The sequence below is a fragment of the Clupea harengus genome, chromosome 1, assembly GCF_900700415.2.
Source record: "Clupea harengus chromosome 1, Ch_v2.0.2, whole genome shotgun sequence".
Taxonomy (NCBI): Eukaryota; Metazoa; Chordata; class Actinopteri; order Clupeiformes; family Clupeidae; genus Clupea; species Clupea harengus.
The window spans coordinates 12,752,114-12,764,912 of NC_045152.1; the positions used below are offsets into that span (position 1 = coordinate 12,752,114).

Below are 12,799 nucleotides of genomic sequence, written 5' to 3' on the forward strand. Positions count from 1 at the left end.
CTCTGTGTGTGTGTCACTCTCTCTCCTCTTTAAGTAGACAGACCAGTTACTCTGCCAGTGCCAGTTGAGAAACGGGGCCACTCCCAGATCAATTATTCATCTCCATTAGATTAGATTGCCAGCCGATTTCCTCCGTCTTTCCTTGGCAGTGCTGCAGCCTTCACTTACTGGCCACTGTGTCTCACAGACTCCCTTCTGCCTATGCAGCTCATGCTACAAAGTGACCACCTCTTCTGACTATGCAGTTTACACTAGCGAACCAATGCACCCTACAGCCTTCCTTCTGCCTATGCAGCTCATCCTAACAAGCAGGGACGTGCACAGGAATTTTGAAGGGCAGTTGCTCTGCCCTGGAAAAAAGGGGCAACACCTTAATTTTTGTCACCGCCGCCGCCGCCACGCCCCCGTCCCCTGGACGCTTATTCCGCTATTATTTTATCTAGGCATACATGAAGTTCTGCAGCCGTGGTACTACTTAAAAATATATATATATATTTCCTTCGGAGGGGCAACTTCAGTCGAGGAGGGCAAACGGGCAGTAACCTTAGCCCCCTCCTGTGCACGTCCCTGCTAACAAGTGACCACCTCTTCTGCCTATGCAGTTTGTACTAACGAACCAATGCGCCCTACATCCTTCCTTCTGACTATGCAAGCGTTTTGTCTTAAATGCTTGCTTCTGACTCTGCAGTGAATACTGACCAGACACAATCACATACTACATGGCTGACTGACTGCCCCCTGTATCTTATAACCCTCCTCGACTTTCTTATGCAGCCTAGACTGACCAACCCCGGTGTCCTCCTACATTACCCCTCCTTACTTCATCAATGCATGCATTACTGACTGGCAACTATGTCCTGTTCCATCACTGACAGACCCCTGCCCCTACCCACAATCCTCCTCTTTCCACAGACCCCTGCCCCTACCCACAATCCTCCTCTTTCCACCTAATCACCTCCACAGACTAGACGTCCACACTGCTCCTTCCTCTACAAGGTTGCCCTCTGCTGTGGTCAAGGCCTGCATGGCCCTCTGGTCAGACAGTAACTCACTGACCGATACCGTCCGTGGAAGCAGCCCAGGTTAGGCCTGCTCTCTGCTTGTGATCCAATCTACAGCCACAGCCTCATACACAGACAAACAGAAGGGGGCCTGCCCCTCGGCATATGTCAGCCATGCATTTCCTGTTTCTGTCTTTCTGCGTCTGGCTTTCACGGCTTACACCACCGTGCTGATGGTGGACGACTCCTCGGACTTGCCCGGGAGGCCGGGCAGCGACTTGAGGTACTCCAGGTGCCTCCTGGCATCCTCCTGGTTGGCGCGCACATAGTAGACCAGGTAGGAGATGACCATGCTGAACCAGCCGAACATGGTGACCAGCATGGCCACATCGGTGGTCTTCTTCATCACCACGCACAGGTCCAGGTCCTTGGTGAGCAGCAGCGCCTGGCCCTCCGCGCCCGTGTCGGCCGGCTCCGCCGAGTGGCACACGATGCCCGTCAGCGACACGGGCTCCAGGTCGAGCCGGGGCAGCACGCTCTGCAGGGTGCAGTCGCAGTGCCAGGGGTTCCCCGTTAGGTTGGACCGCGCCGTCACGCCCTCAAATGCGTCCGGGTTCAGCGTGGCCAGACTGTTGGAGGACAGGTCCAGGAACTTGAGCGAGGGGCCCAGGCCTCTGAAGGCGCCCGGCTCCAGAATGGAGAGGTCGTTGTGGGACAGGTCCAGCTCTCTGAGCAGGGGCAGGCTCAGGAAGGCGTCGGTGGGCACGGAGACCAGCTGGTTGTAGTCCAGGTAGAGGCGGTGCGTGTCGTTGGGGATGCCGGCGGGGACATGGGTGAGGTGGAGGTGGCTGCAGCGCACCGTCTTGCCCTCGGACTCGGAGCAGTAGCAGCGCGGGGCGCAGGTGGTGCCCGCGGCGACAGTGCCCGCGTGCGGGGAGCACACGGCCATCAGGACCAGGCTGGGCAGGAGGAGCCACGCCGGCACGGAGCCGCGCAGCAGTAGCCAACCGGACGCCTCTGGCATGCTGGACACGCACTGGGCATGCTCATGAGGCGCAGGAAGTGGACAGGTGGGGTGGCGGTAGGGGCGGTGGGGTCAGGTTCAACCTCTCCAAGACTTGGAACACCTGTGGGGGAGAGAGAGATGAACAAGATTTAACAAGAAGAGAGGCTCACACACACACACACACACACACACACACACACACACACACACAAACAAAACACATTCACATTTGAGTGCACTGCAAACCCACACAGAATGTATTGGTTGGCCCACGCTTTCATCCTGACAGACGGAAGGTGAAGTACACTGAGCAATAAGCAACGAACCAGAGCATTTTATTATGCAGACCTGCCAAAGCATATCAGCGATAATGCATCATCATTACACTCTGTATGCTTACACACACCCTCACTCTACCAGTCTCACACAAACATCACACATGCAGAAACCCATCACACACACACATGCACACACACACAAACACACACTCACGCCTGTACATACACACACACCTGCACACACACACATGAAAAACAGCCTTTTCACCAGAAACAGAGGTTAAGTGTGTTATTTCACATATTGATGAAAACTAGATGCTCTTGTTGTTTCGACAGGGCAAAAGGCAACCCTTCCCACCTGCTCATCATTAAAGCCATTACACACACACACAAACACGCACACATATTCACACACACTCACACACACACACATTAATACAGACAGAAACTAGTAATCAAGCCAGAATCCAGCGCACTGTTGAGAATAATGGTTTCAAAGCGGCAACTCATGCCAAGTGCTCTCCAGCTCAAAGCACAGTCAAGTGCACTGCCCCATCCCCACCGATGGAATGATTCGCTGCCAGATCCGTCCTTCAGCTGCACCTGGTCTGAGGTGCGTTCAAATTCGTTGAACAGTGGCAAACGCCTTTTCTTGAAACTTTTAAATGTGAAGGTGTAAACGTTTGCAAATTGTTAGATTTAAACAGTAACCCACGTTTGTTCGACGAGAACGACCTCTTGTGTGTGTTTGCAAACATTTGCAGTGAACTCAAAGCAAATAGAAACCTGTTTGTAAAACGTTGGCCTTTGTTTACCAATTTCGAATGCACATCTGGCCGTGATCTGTTCCTCACATCTGAGCGGATTTAGCTCTGGTCTGGTCCCTGACTCTAGAACAGATCGAACTCCGACCAGGACCTCGACTCTGGGCAGAGGCCCCACTGGGCATTATTAGGGTCAGATCCACCCAGGATAGTGTATAAGCTCAATGATACAGTCCCACATCTCATGAGGTGCATGTTACTCTGAGAGGAACCGTTTGTTTGTGTTCTATAATTATTTTTTTCTTTTGCATGTAAGCCTGACAGGAATAGGCCTCGTTTTACCTGAACGTCGTTTCCACACCTGTTCACTAATCCTTTCAATGCGTTTCAACAAACGGATATCTTATTACTAATCCGACAGGGGGAAAAGTCTCCAGTCTGAAGGTGCAGCATGGCCATCTTAAATCCAACAATTCAGTGAGTACACTGGTCAGCTGAAACGAATGGATTGGCAGAGGTACAGTGAACTTCTAATGGCATCTTGAGCTCGCTGCTTCCTGACGTTTCATTTTCTCCAGAAAGAAGCAGGGAGAGAAAAGTGGGCAGACCCGAGATCCACTTACTGAGATTAGAAATGAAATCGATCTCAAAGCACCTTTTTAGGACCCTATCACGTAACAAGGGGGGTAGCCGTCTCAGGGACGACTAATTGTGAGACTCATTGTGCCATACGCAGGATTGTCGGAACTGGCGCCAGGGAAATTAACGTTAGCGGAGTTGGGAGCGCAAGCCAACGCAATTCATGAGGAGACGCTGTTGTCAGAGCCAAATAGCCGACAGGGGCACCTCCTGACGAGCGTCACTCCACAGTCCCTTTACCTCCGCCCACGCCGACTGTTTATTATTACAGGGGACTAAACAGTCAGTTGTTCTCCGGAGTGTTTATCTTTATTGGGCTGGGACCGCTGTGGCCGCTCGATGCGCGCAACAATTGCTTGGAGACAGGTATTGAAATGCAGGGTTTGTTGTTCAGGTTTGATGCATTGAAAGGCTAACGCGGCTCTTCTCAACAAAGCTCGCACAGGTCACCTCTCGCTCTCTCTCGCTCTCTCTCTCTCTCTGAGGGGTGGCAATTCAAGACGCAGGTATAGGTGGGACACCTGAGGCATCGGAGAGAGTGAAAGGAAGATGGCGAAGTAGCAAGAGGATCTGAAAAGAGGGGGTAGCATTACAGTCAGAACAGAGAGCGCACGCAGACGCCGTGGCTCCAGGGGAGCTCAGTGAGTAACCGTGAGATGACAAGGGAGAGATATGCCTGCTATGATGTAATTATACAAGGTATACACCCCGTGTCAAAGTGAATACATCTTTTCAAAAAGGTCGGATGTGAAAGACTGCTAGGGTTGCAGGTCTGTTACAATGATTAACAATCTTGTGATTGGTGATTTTTATTGTTTAGCGTCAGACTGACTATTAATGTGATGTCAGAAGCAGTTGGGCGATATGTCAACCCTGAGTGACCCAACACAGGCTCACTTAAATCATTGCAACCTATAGGGCTAGAGCACTGAATTCAGACGCACTAAAATAGGCCAAGCCTACACCGACCCCCTAAATCTAACCGTAGTCGTTTGGAGTGGGAGTGAATGTAAAGTGGGTTTTTATAGAAGCCCGGTTGGTTGTTTATGTTCCGCAATCAGCACTTGTTTGGTTGCCAGTGTGCTGTCCACAGAAAAGCACTCATTACGAACAGACGCTTTTATGTCTCCCTGCAGTTTTTTCATCTTCTCTTTTTTATCTCTGCAGGTATTGATTGCAACCAAACCACGATGACTATAACGAGTTTGTGTGTGTGCACGCCTACAATTCTGTGATGGTATGGGTGAAATATTTACCCCTGAGAAATGAACATAACAGATTTATTCTGTGGAATAGGTCCATCCTGGGCAGCAGGCTAGCTAATGCTGTGGTCTATGGCGTGTTAGGCCTACCTGTCAGTTACATTTAGATCACCATCTGACATGCTACAGTCTTCCCCACTCATCTTTATGTACTTCAGCCTGTTTGAGAAATAGTAAATGCGTGTGTTGTGGTTTGACATTTCCATAACCTCAAACTATAGGCTTATGTCAGAGGAGTAGGGGAAATGGTATACAGGGCTTAAACAAACCCCAGAAAATGCTTGAGGGTGCTGGTGATAGTAGGCTCTGCCCTGAGGTTGTGTGTGTGTGTGTGTGTGTGTGTGTGTGTGTGTGTGTGTAGGAGGCTTATTGTGGAATAGAGATATTTTGAAGTCACCAAATTGGACCTGTTGTGTGTTATTGGATACCAATATTCCATTTCCACAGGACTTGTCGAGAAAACAAGTCAGGCTATATATTTTCATTAAGCTGTAACTTAAATGGACAGTATTGATCTCCTCATACAAACTAGTGAACAGTGACGTTAGAGATCATAAATTATCCCATCCCATAAATGGATTATTTTCTGCCGTTCAATTTCACTGTCTTAAGCCAGAATGCAAAGCATAGGCGCAAAAGTTCTATACATTCTTTTACATTACAAGAACAGTTTTATCATAATCATCAATGTATCATAATTAGGCATCTTCATAAAACATAAATAAAAGTATTATTATTATTAGCCTATTATGCTATTGTTACACATTATACTATTGCAGCTCATCTTTGCAACACGCTTACTGTATTTCTGTACGAGGATGTTATCTTATTTGGCTGAACAACAACTATCCGTTATTTTGCATGCGCTCGCTAGCCGCAGAAGGTTTGACATTATACAGAAGCCAAACAAGAAACTGCTGAAAGTTTTCCTTTGCTACGTATCATTACAGGTTAAAAACTCTATCCCAGCTGTCGCTAATATTTAGCTTTTGTGAAATATACACTTACATGTCTGCCGTTCCTTCTTCTGCAGTCATGCAGCAAAACGAACAATATTTTGTCCAGAGGAAGAAAAACCTTAAATGTGTCCTTTCTTTTTGAAAACGGGTATAAATATATCCAGGCACGCCTTTACATGTCTGTCTTTTCCGCAACGTCGTTGCCGACTGCTCTGTACACGCCACAGCGACAGGGGAGTGAGGCGCGCGTTGAATGCGCCCTCACCCGCGCGCCCGTAGTTTCTATGCAACCACACCACCGGGCATCACAGCAGGCGCGAGTCAGATCCGCTCTGAGCCGTGAGGCAAATGATACAAATAGACATGGGTCCAAACGCACGCAGGGAAACGAGATGCGCCACTGTCGTTAAAACCTGCTATTAAAGACCTATGACTGTTTGAAGCCCTCTGCTCCTGTAAGTTCATTCCGTTGGTATCATGTCGATGTGGACGTTACATTTAGGACACAAATGACTTGTCCTCAATAGCCCCGTATATTTTTCTAATAAGTATACTGTATTAATAGAGGTGAACATTAGTTTGTCATTTAACGGGCTATATGCTATATGCTGTATGTTCCATACATACATTGGCTTGGAGGAATTTTGGCCCATTCCTCCTTACAAAACGGCTTCAACTCATGGATGTTGGTGGGCTTCCGTGCATGAACAGATCTCTTCAGGTCTTTCCACAACATTTCTATTGGATTAAGGTCTAGACTTTGACTCGGCCATTCCAAAACATTTTTAACCATTTTTGGTAGACTTACTTGTGTGTTTAGGGTCGTTGCTGCATGACCCATCTTCTGTTGAGCTTCAGTTCGCAAATGAATACCCTGACATTCTCCTGTAGTATTTGGTACATACTGGCTCATCCACGTGGTCTTTGGCAAACTTTAGACGGGCAGCAATGTTCTTCAGCAGTGTTTGCCTGAAGGTGGACTCATTAACACTGACATTAGCCAACACAATAGAGGCCGGTAGATGTTACCCTGGGGTTCTTTGTGACCTCCTGGAATATTATACGCCTTGCTCTTGGAGTGATTTTTGCTGGACGACCACTCCTGGGGAGAGTACCAATGGTGCTGAATTTCCTCCATTTGTAGACTACCTGCCTGACAGTGGATTGGTGGAGCCCAAACTGTTTAGAGATGGTTTTGTAACCTTTTCCAGCCTGGTGAGCAACCTGGCGCACACACACACACACACACACACACACACACACACACACACACACACACACACACACACACACTCAACCTCAGGGCAGAGCCTACTATCGACAGCACCCTCAAGCATTTTCTGGGGTTTGTTTAAGCCCTGTATACCATTTCCCCTACTCCTCTGACATAAGCCTATAGTTTGAGGTTATGGAAATGTCAAACCACAACACACGCATTCACTATTTCTCAAACAGGTCGAAGTACATAGAGATGAGTGGGGAAGACTGTAGCATGTCAGATGGTGATCTAAATGTAACTGACAGGTAGGCCTAACACGCCATAGAACACAGCATTAGCTAGCCTGCTGCCCAGGATGGACCTATTCCACAGAATAAATCTGTTATTGTCCCTGGGAATCTCCTTTGATCGAGCCATGGCACATTCCACAAAGATGTGTGGTGAAGACCAGACTTTGATACTGAAGACCCAGATTATGTTATTTTTTTTTCAATAGACAGACACCACTTAACCCACACCTGATTGTCATCCCATTGATTGAAACACCTGACTCCAATTACTCCTTGAAATTAATTGATTATCAAAGAGGTTCACTTACTTTTTCCAACAAAGCATTTAATGTTCAATCATTTTTCTCAATAAATAGAACTTACAAATAATAATAAAAATACATTTTTTGTGTGTTATTTGTTGAACTGGGTCCACTTTATCAAGTTTACATAGATGCAGATTTTAGATCAAATTTATGCAGATATACAGAACATTCTAAAGGGTTCACAAACTTTCTAGCACATCTGTAGTGTATGGGTAAAGTACTCATTGCACACACATGACCTGTAGAAAAGAGGTAAACAAACAGACTGGGAAAAAAGAGTTTAAAAAATGTATCAAAATGTTAATGGCCTCCAGCTGTGTGATTGTTGTGTCTTTTTAATGATGTTGAAATTGCATAATTATAATCAGTCCCACTTTGTTGAATTGTGAGCAAGCATTCACATTCTTTGTTGTGGCTATATAAATTGAGATTGAAGTGAATTGATTGTTTTAAAAGAAGAAATGTTCAGAATCATGCAAATTGACTTTTTTTGCTGTTTAAAAAGACAGTGTGTGTGTGTGTGTGTGTGTGTGTGGATGAAACTGCTGCTGTCTGTGTGTGTGTGTGTGTGTGTGTGTGTGTGTGTGTGTGTGTGTGTGTGTGTGTGTGTGTGTGTCTGTGTCTGTGTCTGTGTCTGTGTGTCCCTGTGTACTGTGTGTGTGGATGTTTGGTGATGTTATGTGTCACTGTACCGTGGACCTGGACCTGAACCTGTTTGACATCTGCTTCTCTTTAGCCGTGTGGAGTGTGTCCCCGGTCCTGCCGTGTGGAGTGTGTCCCCGGTCCTGGCCATTCAAATGATAATGATGTGAACGTGGGCTGCTGCTGTATTCATATTTGAAGGTCAGCCACCAAAATGTCTCTTTTTTTCTATCCTGGATGACATTACGGCAGAAGCGTTCAGATCACTGAAGTCATCTCTGCCGGCGGAGGATAAGATATGAACTCTGCTCAAAGATCCACCTACCTGCTGTCAGTCTGCCTCCCACTTGCCATGGGTTAGGCCTGTTATAGCACCCTTATAACGCTATACTTTGAACACTCTTAACACACTTTATGGGCTTCTTCCTCAAAAACCTCTCACTCATACAGAAAATGGTCCACACAGACTAAATATAACAGCCTATGGTGATTTTAACACATTCGAGACGGGGGAGTGAGATGCGTACTGAGAAAGAGGGAAGGACATTGAGAAAATAATGTGTTTTCTCTCTACGAGATACATATGATCAGTCTTTAATTTTGTACCTAATGTGTTCCTGTATCTGAACCGCTAATGCTAAGTGCTAACCACACCGTGAAAGGGAGCATAGTGAGAAAATAATGCATTTCATTCTAATGAGATCTAATCTCTTATGTGTCTGTGGCTCAGTGCTGATGCTAAGTGCTAACCGCACCCCTGATGCTAAGTGCTAGCCGCACCCCTGTAGCCCTGGGTTTGTTTTCCAGGAAGCGTATGAGCGGATAAAGAAGTTGCATACATGACCTGTGATGTAAGATCCTTTGGATAAAGGTGTCTGCCAAATGGATAATGGAGAAATGTGATTTCCAGCATCCTGACTGAAAAAATGATGCCATTTCTCTTTTTTCTAAAATGGTACACTGTGTACAGAGCTGGCCTATCTCTCCGCTCCACACAGAGGGTGGCCTATCTCTCCGATCCACACAGAGGGTGTCCATAACAGGATTTCCTATATGCACATCTGTCCTGTATTCATGTCTTGTCTCATTTCCAGCGGCCTTGTGCCAAACGCACCGGTGTTGTAAAACAGGAATATAATTGATCAGATTACAATATTGATCAGGACCTGGAAAGTGTGAGGCGCCTTGATAAAAACTTGGGGCTCCATGATAAGCTAAGTATAGACATACACAGTCATAGAAACACACACACACACACATGCATGCGCACATACACACTTACATACACACACACACACACACACACACACACACACACACACACACATAGGGTTGTTAGACCCGTGCTGCCAACCCATTGCCTTAGTGGATTTAAAATCAATACCAGTTAAACACATCATCCTCACATACACACACACACAGTCCATTTGTGGCAGTATCTACTGTGGTGCCTGTGTGATCACTGTTGCTTCAGATGTCATGTGGGGACCGTCTCAGTGTATGAGTGGGAGGAAGATGGTACAGAGACAAGAAAAGCATAGAGAGAGAAAGAAAGAGGGAGGGGGAGAAATAAAAAAGAAACAGACCGAAAGAAAGCAAGAAAGAAAGGGGTAGAGAGAGCAAGAGAAAGAAAGAGAGGCAGAGAGAGAGAAATAAGAGAAAGAGAATGCTGATTAGTAAGTAGGATGAGAGAGCGATGTGCTGTTTGTTGTTTGGGTTTGATTTGGATGAGAGGTGACACAAGAGCCTCACACACACACACACACACACACACACACACACAGCCACACACGCACACACACACGCACGCACGCACGCACGCACGCACGCACGCACGCACCCACGCACGCACGCACGCACGCACGCACGCACGCACACACACACACACACACACACACACACACACACACACACACACACACTCGCACGCACGCACGCACGCACGCACGCACGCACGCACGCACGCACACACACACACACACACACACACACACACACACACACTCACATACACACACACCGCCCTCTTCCATACACAGACGCAGCAGTAAATGTGATTAGATTCCTATTGATCAACAGAAAAAGGCCCAGAGGAAGAGCTGGCAGTACATCAAACGTCTTCATGTCACAGCACCAACATATACGTCTTTAACAATGATATGTTGTGTGTGTGTGTGTGTGTGTGTGTGTGTGTGTGTGTGTGGTCTGTGTGCGTGTGTGCTTATCTGTGTGTGTGTGCGTGTGCGTGTGCGTGCGTGTGCGTGTGGTTGTGTGTGTGAGTGCATGTATATTTGTAGGTGTATGCACATTTGTCACAGTAGCAAAACCATTGTGTGTCTGATCCATGTCTGTACAGAGCTGCAGCACGTGTCCACTAATGTGTGGATGGGCTCTTCCTCCTCTGTGTTAGGAAGTGTTCAAATGTGTGTTTGACTCATATTCTGTGTTAGGATCCAAATCAAAGTGTTCAAATGTGTGTTTGACTCATATTCTGTGTTAGGATCCAAATCAAAGTGTTCAAATGTGTGTTTGACTCATGTCTGCCTCCACAAACAAACATGCAGTATTTTGCCCTGAGCAAATAATTCCTTCTGACAGGAGAAACCGCTTGATAAACCCAAATGATCTCAATGAGGCCTTCCTACCCTCTGAGACATTTCCCAGGTAACCGCTGGACCAGACCAGTTGTGGTACAGGGGCTCACCATATCAGAACCAGCTGGACCAGACCAGTCCTGGAACAGGGGCTCACCATATCAGAACCAGCTGGACCAGACCAGTTCTGGTACAGGAGCTCACCATATCAGCACCAGCTGGACCAGACCAGTCCTGGTACAGGAGCTCATCATATCAGCACCAGAGCAGTTGTGGTACATGGGCTCACCATGTCCAATATCAATGTGTTCCAATATCAGATGTCATGATGCCAAAGCTACATTAAAGGTGGTGTCTGCAAAAATTCTGGTGAATGGTTGTTGATATTTGGGCTCAACAGCCAGTCAAACATCACCCCTGACTTCCATGGTCCTGAAGCAATGTGTTAATTGACTGGAATGGTTTATGTCTTGGTCCGCACACACTATGTTTGTTTCCCATTCACACAGAATGGACAGCTAGAAGATCTTAAGGAGTAATTCTCTGAATTTGAAATGCCCGTCTCCTGTACATCCTCTAATGAGACCTGCCACCGCAGTGTGGCTCAGCTCATTCTCTGTTATCTCTATCTGTAGTTTTCCAGGGCAAACAGAGATGGACAAATCATCTGGAGGAATTCCAGCTATTTGTGTTAGCTCTCGAGGGTCGAGCGAGGCAGGAAACAGACAGTGTGGAACTGCATCTTTCACACCAATTAACACGATACTAATTAGCATCGTGACAGGAGTAGGCTGATGTGTCCTGAAGCGAAACATGAAGGTGATGCCTACATGCTTTTAAGCAGCGACAATTAACCCTAATTAACCCTTGAACATTCTAATAAAAGAATGCGTTCATCAACAATACAAGATATTATTACACGGCTCTTGTTAATGCTGTAGAATGCTCCATTCACTTGAATGGGGCTTCCCAACGTTCTGTGGTCAACTATTTTTCCATATTTGACCGTTGCTATGCATAATTGACCGCTGTCAAGGGAAGTGGCTTTTTTGCCTCGGATTCACGTCTTTCGTAGCACTCCGCTTCGCGTCAGGGTGCTGTTCGCCCTGTCGGGGTTTATTTTCCCGATAATGGCCGGCGTTCTATACATTATCCCTTACATATTCCACGTTATTTTCGATGGATAATCTTTAGAACGTTCATTTTACAACATTCCCCTTCCTTGGCCCATGTTACACCCCTCCACCTAGTTGCATGAACATTCTGCTGGTAGTTTTTGCATAATCCTGCTGAGAGAGACAGGCAAACCAACAAATGGCAATGAAAAGAGAACCTCCTTGGGCAGAAGTAAATATTGTAGCAATTATAACATTGGGCCATAACTATCAGCACAACTAATAAGGGAATGTGGCATCTGCTCTCTGTAGGGACATGCTGTGAGTGCAAATCAATACCTCCGGCAAGGACGTTATGTTTTCATTACCGTTTGTTGGCTTGTTTGTCTCTCTCAGCAGGATGACGCAAAATCATCAAACCTGGTGGAGGAGTGTGACATGGGCCGAGGTAGAAACCCTTCAATTTTGGAGCAGATCCAGGATTTCTTCTTCACTTTCTTTACCGTTGCGATCTTGAAGACTGGACTCTTGGCCTTGCCGTAGGTCTGCGCTCTCCAAGTGCCCTTGGAGTTACTCAGCATTTCCCACTGAGTTTCCCAAAAGTGTGTTTGCTTTATCCTGCTCCTGCTTTATCACATCCAGATGCCAGCCAGGTCCGATTAAAACAAAGGTAACCGTGGAAGCACCCCGTCACTCATCTTACATAAGCCTGAACATGCACACAA

General features: G+C 46.8%; 1 protein-coding gene across 1 annotated transcript; it reads right to left on the bottom strand.

Annotated features, from left to right (window-relative positions):
* Positions 1–500: 500 nt before the first annotated feature.
* Positions 501–6,258, bottom strand: lrrc3ca (leucine rich repeat containing 3Ca). The gene is made up of 2 exons (XM_012837666.3): positions 5,959–6,258; positions 501–2,128 (listed from the first exon to the last, which is right to left on the bottom strand). Exon 2 carries the CDS (start codon positions 2,023–2,025, stop codon positions 1,219–1,221), a length of 807 nt encoding a protein of 268 aa, XP_012693120.1. The 5' UTR covers positions 2,026–2,128; positions 5,959–6,258; the 3' UTR covers positions 501–1,218.
* Between the last annotated feature and the right edge of the window lie 6,541 nt (positions 6,259–12,799).